The sequence below is a fragment of the Miscanthus floridulus genome, chromosome 7 (assembly GCF_019320115.1).
Source record: "Miscanthus floridulus cultivar M001 chromosome 7, ASM1932011v1, whole genome shotgun sequence".
Taxonomy (NCBI): domain Eukaryota; kingdom Viridiplantae; phylum Streptophyta; class Magnoliopsida; order Poales; family Poaceae; genus Miscanthus; species Miscanthus floridulus.
This window is the reverse complement of record NC_089586.1, coordinates 53,837,810-53,848,244: the sequence shown is the minus strand read 5'-3', so window position 1 is coordinate 53,848,244 and position 10,435 is coordinate 53,837,810. Positions and strand designations below refer to the sequence as shown.

Sequence of the window (10,435 nt, the reverse complement as noted above, 5' to 3'; positions counted from 1 at the left end):
GTCCGATCCTATAAATTTGTTTGGATTGAGGTATGGAATGAAGTCATCCGGCATTGACTGGTACGTGCTGCAGTTTATTTTGTAGAATCAACTCGTCCGGCGGAAAAGCGAGGAGCCACTCCGTCCGGAGCCAACTTGACCCGAACAGTTTGATCCGACAAACCAAACAGCCTAATACAAAACAATGAAAAAAGGTTGTGGGATTACTGGATGACGCACCTTTAGCATATGGGCATGTTTAGATGACATCTAATACCAGTAGCGAAGCCAAAAGCTGGGTGCTCGGGCAATTCTCATTATGCAAAAAAAAAAAAAAAAAAAAAGCTAGGAAATTACATGACTCTCCTTTGGTACAAAGAAAATTTTCTTTTAAACTTCGGCGACGAGCCCAGCCAGCCTCGTGGGGTGGTCGGGCGGTGGCTCCACTACTGAGTTGCTAAAGCTTCGATCAGATTTTAAGAGGGTTTGACTGAACACTATTCTAGAACTAGAATTGTATCATTTCTGAAACGGATGAAGTAAATAAAAAACTTTTCTCAGTCATCTCAGCTCTAAGAAGTTGCCTGACAAATGGGGTAACCAAAGGTGATGCGCCGGAGCGGGCAACCGAACTCCACTTCTCTTAACAATCTTGTCGGCACTCGGCACGACCTGCGTACCATTCATCTGGACAAGGAAGGAACTGCAGGAGCTTGTGCTCGTAGAGCAGGTCTGTGCCCTCCAGCATCTACCTGCAGCCTCGCCATATCATGTGGACGCTTTGTCCTCGAGCTTGGTTGGGCATTGGGATGTACGATGACGCTCTACTCACGCCGTCCATGCCAGGGCAAGGGAATAATTGATCTATGATTTTTTTTTAAAAAGGTTTAGTTTAAGTCTGCACTAAATCCTAGGGATTTGGATCAAACTCACCTTTCCAAGCAAAACTTGTAGGAGCCAAAACAACAGCAGATAATTTTAATATGAAGCACACAAGAGGAGAACACGGAGTGCTTACTGAAACAGATGAATTACAGAGTCTTTTTACCTTTAATAATAACTATTACTCTTGGCACCTGTAATCTTGGTGGTGTTCATTCTTTACCGAATTGGAGGACATACATATAGAATGAACTTTCTAACATCCTAGCAAGTGTTTTCCTTATTATGACAAAAAAAAAGAAGTTCCTCCGAAAGAGCCTGGACGAGGTGAGAAAGTTCAAGGGAATGCGGCAGACGATTTCCACAGTACTTGACACCAAACGGATCAATGGCAGAGCAAGTAGCAGTGCAAGTCCCCAGTACAATCAATTGCACTTGCATTGTATGATCGCCGCAGTTGGATTTAACCCAGAGTGACATGAAGCACTCTTCAGATCAGAAACCAGTAGCTAGTGCCAGTGAGACCGCCGAAAGGCAATCATGCCTGCAGCAGCCCATTGCCACCATCATCTCCAGCTCGGTGCCTCTGAGCAAGCAGGTACTTCTCAAATTCCTTCAGGTAGTCTAAGAGCAGCACGCATGAGAAGAGAAGGAATCCACCAAAGTAGTTGCTGCCACCTCCGCCGCCTCCACCACCACCCCCACCTTTGCCGAAGCGGAATGGAGGGAACCCACCGCTCCCGTCATCCAGTTTTGGCCCCTGGACTTTCCCTGGAACAGTTATAAATAACACAGGTAAAATTAAGCAAATGTGGTGAGTTCGACTCTTGTCTTTGAGCAACATCACTTACCTGCTTCAAAGACAAGAAAAAAAATGAATTCAATTATATGTAGTATGCAAATTCTAAATTTTAACCTTTCTTATCACGTTGCATAGTTGCACTTGAAGATTTCTTTTGGACACTTTGTGTTTGAGTGGCGTTGCATCTCACAATCTGTAGTAAACAGTTGTCAAAGGAGAGGTGGTTAAACAAAGGAGCTCACAGTAAAGTAGATCATAGACAATATAAGCAAGGTAGCATTTTCACATTCAGTTTTGAATTTCACCAACTGATGGTTACCATTACAAGTAACAAGATACACTGCAAGTCTAGATTTACTATATACCTACTAATTCACACAGCTGATGGTTTAGTATATAATTCTTGGAATCTTGGTATGATGGTATCTAAAAAATTATGCACATTGAAGACATGTAATTTGTCTAGAAACATTGTAAACCCATAATGTATGCGACAATGAACTAAGCCATTCTGAACATACAAAAATTTTATAATATATGCACTCCTGGCATTACTAATAGAATGAGGTCCTCATTGGCACCATTTATCTCAAGTGAGCAGTGAAGGTCAATCTTGCATAATTACCATAGCTGATGATTTAACATAATTTTGTATTAATGTATGGAGACAATGAAAACACGTTTTTAAGATATACAGAAGTTCCACTATGCTAAAGTTTGTATCATGCTTAAAGATTAGAACATATGCGTTGATATGTAGCCTGATTTTGTGATTAGTTCTCAACTCCTCAAGCTCAAATTTACATGTAGTAAGATCAAAATTGAGAACAATGCATTAAATACACTTACTCTCAATGTTGCTTTCGCAGATACTTTCTGACCAAATGAGATATGATTAACTTTAGGCTGCTGTAATTTCAAACCTAGAAAACAGGAAGAAATTAGGAAACATTATTTAACAATACATAGTGTAAACATTGCTATGTAAAAGAGGATCATCAAGGCCAAAATTCAGAAGGCATGTGCTGATTTGCAGACCTCAGAATCCGAGATCAAATGTTTCCTATCAAAGTGTATCTTAGGTACCTAAACATGCATGGATGTGCCACCTCGGTCCCTAAACCAAGTAACCCTTAATTAAGAGTTAGGGCCTTTTTGCCCCACTTGTACATGTCCATGGACCTAAATGTACAATTCTCAAGTTTATAGACATGTGCATTTTACTCCACATGAACTCAATGACCATCTCAAAACAAGCAAAAGTGTGGTAATGCTATCTGATCGTCCGATTAATCGCGATTAATCGTCCTTATCGGTACCTAGCACTTGATTAGGCTCTTCGATTTGATCAGAGCGATCAGAAACCTGATCGTCCGATCAATCGTCGATTACTCGCGATTAATCGTCCGATTAGGTCTCTTGGCCGATCAGCACTAAATAGGCAGATGGGCTGCTTCAGCTTACTGGGCTATATTTGTTTGGGCCAGACCCATTAGGGTTTCTCTTATATACCTCTCCCCTACTCTCTCACCTCCTCAGTCCTCACTCCCAGTCTCCAGCCGTTGGTTGCACTTGCTGTGTGTGCAGCTGCTGAGCTGCATCTCTCCCCCTCCATCCTCGCTCCTTCCTCCCTCCTCCCTCCCTTCCAGTTCCAATCCAAGCAGCCCGTCCATGCATCTTCCCTGCTGCGTGCTGCTTCCTCGTCCCTCCTGCTGCAGGGCCGCCGATTCTCTTCCCACCTGAGAAGACTTGGATATATACCATGCATATATGATATATAGTCCTGCTATATACAGGACGATTATATGGGCGATTAGAGATCGATTAATCGTCCTGGTCGTCCTGATCGGTACCAGGGCGATTAGCGATGATTAGCTGATTTAAAAACATTGTTCTAAAAAGATTATTTACACATGAACTTAACGATCATCATCTCATAAAAAAGGAATGTGCTATCACAGATTATCCACGACACATCTGAATAGACTCTGCATTTGATTCATCAGTTTTCGTGGCTAAGGTAGAGAGCAAAGGGCAAGACTTATAGGAACTAGGATACCAGTCAAATTAAAATGCTTCATATACTACACCAGATACTGACACCAGCACTACTTTCTTTGGGTTCCAATGCATTTATAAGGCAGCAAAGGATAAGTTAATAAACCAATAAGAAATTAAGAGCAATGCAATATTACAAAGTAGCAGATCATGAAGCTTTTTGAATGTGGCTACCTATACTAACAACGAGACAGGGGAGAGAACAAATGTTCAGAGCATGGTTTTTAGGGTGACAAGGCGAGAGACCTCCTTCCAGTCGTCTAGGCAAATAAGGCGCTTGCCTAGGAGATGCCATACAAACATCTAATTCCACTAAAAGCTCACAAGAAATAAAACCTTAATGTTCCCAACTCTTAGAATGAATACCATACTAGTAGCATATAAAACAGAGTAATTAGCATATAATATCACACAACCAATGTACCACTGTACTAAGCAATGCAATATTACAAAGTAGCAGATCATGAAGCTTTTTGAATGTGGCTACCTATACTAACAACGAGACAGGGGAGAGAACAAATGTTCAGAGCATGGTTTTAGGGTGACAAGGCGAGAGACCTCCTTCCAGTCGTCTAGGCAAATAAGGCGCTTGCCTAGGAGATGCCATACAAACATCTAATTCCACTAAAAGCTCACAAGAAATAAAACCTTAATGTTCCCAACTCTTAGAATGAATACCATACTAGTAGCATATAAAACAGAGCAATTAGCATATAATAAAACAAAGCACAAGCACTAAAGCACTACCATTCTCCTTTCAGGCTCATATAAGCAGACAACTAGCAGGCAAACATCTTATATCTTCTTTAAGAAGCAAAGCATAGGGAGAGCAAGAGGAGCAAAGGCACACATGATTCAATCTGGGCCTGGAGGGAAGGCAGGGCGAAGCTACGAGCCAGCAAAGAGCAGGGCGCAGCTTGTGGTGAGAGGGGAGGCAGGGCAGAGCAATTGTCCACTAATCCTCGCCCTGGGTCCTGGCGGCCGGCGCAAATGCGCAGCCAGAATCAAAGCATGGAGGCGCACAGCTAGAACCAGCATGGCAACGCATCGCATGGGAATCAATGTGTCTCACGGGGATGCGTCGACAGGGACTTGCCTTGAGCACACAGGGAAGAAGCAGAAGGCAGCAGGAACTTTGGTCTCTCCCTCTCTTTCTCTTGCTTCCCTATACCTTTTCTCTCCCTATCCCTCTCTTCCTGTGCAGAAGGCAGGATGTACTGCATGTGAGTTATTTTCTTCCCGCATGGCGCAGGGCCGCTCCTTTCTCGCATGTGCGATTGTCTTTCGCGAATAAGGTGACTGCCCGCAGCCTCCTTGCCAATGCCCAGACGCCTAAACAAGAAAGGCGGACGCCTAGTACGACAAGGCAGATACCATACGTGTGCATAGTTAGTATGGACGCCTAGCTGTCGCCTAGGCGTCACCTTTAAAAGTTAAAACCATGGTTCAGAGACATCTAATACTTTTGACACAGCCTTGGAAAACATCAGGTTGAGTGGCGAACTTTTGGTAGAGGTTTATTGATCTCATGATCTATTCTGCTTCTAGATGTATACTGACAAATCTACTTGTCTTCACCTGCCAAAACTTTGCTATTACGTTTCTGGTTCAGCTAATCTTTTAATTTCCAATTGTAGATCAAAATCCACAACCTCTTGATGTATCATGACAAACAGACAAAACTCAGATTATAACAATGAAAAAAATACAAAACCATAGGGAACCCTGAATCCAATAATTACCTCCAAATCTCCTAGTTGAAGTGCCATAGATTGCAGCTCCTGGCAATGAGCATGTGCCAAGTTGCGACATTGTTGATGCAAATCAATGCCTATAAAGCCCAGTAAATCACTAAATCAGTACCCATGAAAAATGAAACGCCACACTGAATGCTTCAAAATGGAATATGCATCAATGAATCATTGCCCATTGCATAGTTCATAATACACTAAACCTTTTAATTGAATTCGCTATCCGAAGACAGGAAATGGAATGGAACAGGATGATATTATCGTATCATTACACATAAAAAGTACAATATAAGCACATAATTGCTTTCTTTCACTTGTCAGCTATCCACAACACAGGTTTACCCATGTATGTCCGAAAATATACCACTTGGCGGGCATCATGACAAAACATAGCATATCCTATCATATAGTATTATGAACTTACTTATACAAACACTAAAATGATTTGAAATAAAAAAAAACTTATATGAATTAATCATTTGGAAAGGGCAACAAGGACTGAAATTTCAATTAAACATAATACAAAGTATCATTCATCGGGCGGACATGGTAAAGGACATGGGTGTCCACATGTACGCCCCATAATTTTTGCAAAAAAAAAAACCAAGTTAGTAGGCATAATACATCTATACCCTTGTAATTACTCCCTCCGTCCAAAGAATATATAGATATCCCTTCTCAAGGAGTCAAACAATCTTTATAGTGATGGGATAAGTCTCTGTTGGCAGTCTTTGTGGGGCTGGCTTCAGCAGCATCTTGACTGAGAGGACAGCATCCTTGCAGCTGGTCTTTAGCTAGGACAGCATCTTAAGACAGCATCTTAGAGGACAGCATATTAGGACAGCATATTAGCATCTTAGACTAGCATCTTGGCATATGCTTGGCTGGCTAGCAGCCTATAAATATGTATCCCCAACCCCTCAGGTGGGGTATGGCATTTATGTGAGAAACAAAGAAAATTGCTCCAATTCCTAGTGTCATCCTCTCTCGATGAGAGTAAGAATTCTACTACTACCAAGAGTAAGAACTCAGCGACTTACAACTGGTATCAGAGTCGTATTATCCTGTAGCCTGAGCATCTCTTGCTCATCTTCTCTCCCAGCCCCACAACAGCCCCAGCTGTTGGCACCAGCAGCTCCTCCGGCCGCTCCTGTCCGTCTGAAGCAGCCCTCTCCCCACGCACAGCCCCCCGGTAGCGCGTCATGTCCGCAGGGCAGTCTCAGCGCTCGGTCGCCTCGAGCACGCGGCGTCGGCAAGAGGCCAAACTTGCAGCGGCAGAGGAACGCGAGCGAGCGGCGGCAGAGACCGCTGCGGCGACGGCAAGGGCGTCGAGGCTGGCAGCGGCGGAGCTGGCAGCAGCCAGAGCGGAGGCGGAAGCGGCGGCGGCGGCGGATGCAGCGCGTGCGGCGGCAGCGGAGGTCGAGGCTCTGCGCGGCAGCATCGGCAGCTCCATTTCCGCTGACGACACCGCCGACGCGGACCTCGAGCTGCTAGAGAGGGAGGCAGCGCGAGCGCGAGCGGCGCAGTGGGCAGCCGCGCACGCCCACGAGCATGGCGGCAGCCCAGACAGGCGCGGACGCGCTGGCGGCGCTCCTGGAGGAGGCGCGCACGGCGGTGGCGCTCCTGGGGCAGCCGCGCACGCTCACGAGCATGGCGGCAGCCCAGACAGGCGCGGACGCGCTGGCGGCGCTCCTGGAGGAGGCGTGCACGGCGGTGGCGCTCCTAGAGGAGCCGCGCACGCCCACGAGCGCGGCGGCAGCCCAGACAGGCGCGGACGCGCCGGCGGCGCTCCTGGAGGAGGCGCGCATGGCGACGGTGGCGGACGGGTCGATGGAGAGCGCGGCCTTCACAGGCAACGTGGCTCTCTCTCCCCGGATCGGTACCGTGGTTACCACGGGCTCCAGGCTGTCGTCAGGGACATCGGCCCCGGCGGTGGGTGGCCTACCCTCACCAAGACCAACTACGTCGAGTGGGCTGCGGTGATGAGGGTAAAGCTCCAGGTGCGGCACATGTGGGAGGCAGTCCGGTACGGCGACGTCGACTACGACCTAGATCGACGGGCGTTGGATGCCCTCATCGCTGTAGTCCCGCCCGAGATGCAGTTCTCGCTTACCAATAAGCGGACTGCCAAGGAGGCTTGGGACGCCATCGCTGCGGCACGCATCGGCAGCGACCGCGCCCGCAAGTCCACACTGCAGGCACTTCGCAAGGAGTGGGAGAACCTGGCCTTCAAGCCAGGTGAGGACGTTGATGACTTCGCTCTCCGTCTCAACACTCTGTTGCAGAAGATGGTGCAGTTCGGCGATGACACCTACGGTGAGGAGAGAGTTGTCGAAAAGCTATTCCGCTGCGTCCCCGAGAAGTACAAGCAGATGGCTCGCTCGATCGAGTCTCTGCTGGATCTCTCCACGATGTCGATCGAGGAGGCGATAGGTCGCCTCAAGGTCGTCGACAGCGATGAGCCACAGCCCCTCTCGGGGCCCATCACCATTGGCGGGAAGCTCCTTCTCACTCGAGAGCAATGGCTTGCCAGCCAAGGTGACCGGAAGAAGGGGGAGCCTTCTTCCGCGACAGGCGGCCGCAAGCGTGGCAAGCCGCGCAAGGCGGCAGAGACGCCTAGGCCGGGGCGCGAGGATGTGCCGAGGGTGATGCCCGCGGAGGCGCCCAGGGCGGCGCCGCCGGCAGGCACAAGCCGGCACGAGACGACGCCTGCCGCAACTACGGCCAGCTTGGCCATTGGGCCAAGGACTGTTGACAGCCACGACGCGGCCAGGCCCACATCGCACAGGCGGAGGAGGAGGAGCCGGCTCTGTTCATGGCACATGCAAGCATCGAGCTACCTCCAGCGGCACCGGCCGCAGCGGCTCTCCTCCACCTTGACGAGCCAAAAGCACACGCCCTCCTCGGCGACGGCTCCGGCAACGACAAGACTGACGGGTGGTGCCTCGACACCGGCGCCACCCATCACATGACCGGTCGACGGGAGTTCTTCACCGAGCTTGACTCTAGCGTCCGAGGCTCCGTCAAGTTTGGGGATGCCTCCGGCGTGGAGATCAAGGGCGTCGGCTCCGTCATCTTCACCACCGTGTCTGGTGAGCACAGGCTGCTCACCGGAGTCTACTACATCCCCGCGTTGAGGAACTCCATCATCAGCTTGGGACAGCTGGATGAGAACGGTTCGCGCGTGGTGGTTGAGGATGGAGTCATGAGGATTTGGGATCGCCACCACCGCCTTCTCGCTAAGATATCCAGAAGCGCAAATCGACTCTACGTCCTTAACGTGCAGGTGGCACAACCCCTCTGTCTCGCTGCTCGTCTACCAAGAGTAATTACAAGGGTAAGACTCTACTACTACCAAGAGTAAGAATTCAAAGACTTACATATAGAAAATAGTAGATCAGATCCGAATACAAATCACCAAATAGTTTAAGTTAGGGTTCAGGGGCTCGGTTTCGTATAGCAGGGACAGTGGCGGGCCCAGGATTTTGGAGCTGGGTATTCAAAATGTATAAGGGTAAAAAAAATTCACAATCAAAAGGCTAATATTTGGCATGTATAGTGCTGTATAGTGTATATATAGGAAATATATAACACATATAATTCAGTATGATTTCATATATTCAAGAATTTGACCACAAATTTAGCATATAACTCTCTCTTGCTCAACCTCATCTTGTGACTGTTTCTCCTCTTTGCAACAAAGTTCTCAAATCTATGGTACCACTATTTTTTATTTTCATACACCTAAAATGAAATTAAGAGACTAGACTAAGTATTTTGGGGACAAATTGCTATTCCTAACAATCTGAATAGGAAATTCGAAGCCTGAAACTCAACTTACAGGAACAGACTTCGCTGCCTCGCTGTTCGGCGGTCGCTGCTGACCTGCTGCGTCTGCGTGCTGGTGCTGCTGCTGCAGGCCGGTGCCGCGCAGCCGCGGTGCGTGCTACAGGCTGCTGCCTATTGCTGCTGGCCTGCCCCTGCCTTGGAGACTGGAGTCCGCGCGCCGGCCGTGCGCGATGGCGCGGTGCGCCCGTGCCGCCACCGCCCGTCGGCCACCAAAGCGCCGCCACTCGAAGCTAGGCTAGGGTTCGCCGGACGCCGGTTCAGGGAGAAAAACGCGGAGTCGCGTGCGGCTTCCCACCCGACTCCCATGAGCACGGGTGAGCATAGGGGAGAGGAGTGGGGAGCAGGCGTTGTTGGGCCTGCGGGTGAGAATATGTGTCGCTGGACCTCGTTGGGCCTTCGGGTGGGGGAGCAAAACGAGTAGTAATATGTTACGGGCTGATTTGCTGTATATAAGTGTTCAAGTTCGCTGTATTTTTGTTTTTTTCCATATACAGACCAGTTCCACTAAAAAAAACAGATTTATATATATATATATATATATATATATATATATACTACATATATGATTTTTTTTTGCTAAAATATTTGGGTATTCAAACTGAATACCCTCGAATACTTGTGGGAAGAGAAGGGGTGGGCATACCTGGCGGGTGCTTGTCGCCGGTGAAGCGCCCGACGATGACGAAGGGACCGACGATGGGTACCTGGCGTAGGGCAGCGGCGCAGTCGCTCAATCGTCGGCAGAGGAGCGTGCACACGTGGGGTGAGGTTAAAGATGGCAACGGGCACAGAATGCCCGCATACCCACAGGCATGGAACCTGATGGGCAAGGATACGGACACCACTTCTTGCCCGCGGCCACGGGCGCGGGCACCATCCTGAACCCAGAGGATAGTTCTTCGCGGGCAAAGAAATTTGCTACCCTCGCCCACTTATCCGCCAGACCCGCTCCACAGGTCTGACATGTGGGACCTACAAGCAAATATATGTATGTATACACGATTTGTTGTGAATATGTATCTTCGTATCTCTTATAATGCACTATGATTTATGTATATGCTCAACCTGACGGGCACACGGATATGCCCGCGGGCATTTCATGCCCGCGGATGGA

At 48.4% G+C, this 10,435-nt stretch overlaps 1 protein-coding gene across 1 annotated transcript; it reads right to left on the bottom strand.

Moving 5' to 3' along the window:
• Window positions 1-1,020: 1,020 nt before the first annotated feature.
• LOC136463250 (protein FERTILITY RESTORER RF2, mitochondrial-like) lies at window positions 1,021-9,671 on the bottom strand. Its single transcript, XM_066462257.1, has 5 exons — window positions 9,314-9,671; window positions 5,464-5,552; window positions 2,513-2,586; window positions 1,778-1,856; window positions 1,021-1,632 (listed from the first exon to the last, which is right to left on the bottom strand). The coding sequence occupies exons 2-5, from the start codon at window positions 5,531-5,533 to the stop codon at window positions 1,400-1,402; spliced, it is 456 nt and encodes a 151-aa protein (XP_066318354.1). The 5' UTR covers window positions 5,534-5,552; window positions 9,314-9,671; the 3' UTR covers window positions 1,021-1,399.
• Between the last annotated feature and the right edge of the window lie 764 nt (window positions 9,672-10,435).

Excerpts from the sequence above, each read along its gene's own strand:
- LOC136463250 (XM_066462257.1), bottom strand. The coding sequence starts at position 5,533 with ATGTCGCAACTTGGCACATGCTCATTGCCAGGAGCTGCAATCTATGGC. Across the intron at positions 1,857-2,512 it reads CTGCGAAAGCAACATTGAGA|ATTGTGAGATGCAACGCCAC; the intron begins GTAAGTGTATTT and ends TGTTTACTACAG. Across the intron at positions 1,633-1,777 it reads TATGCAACGTGATAAGAAAG|GGAAAGTCCAGGGGCCAAAA; the intron begins GTTAAAATTTAG and ends TAACTGTTCCAG.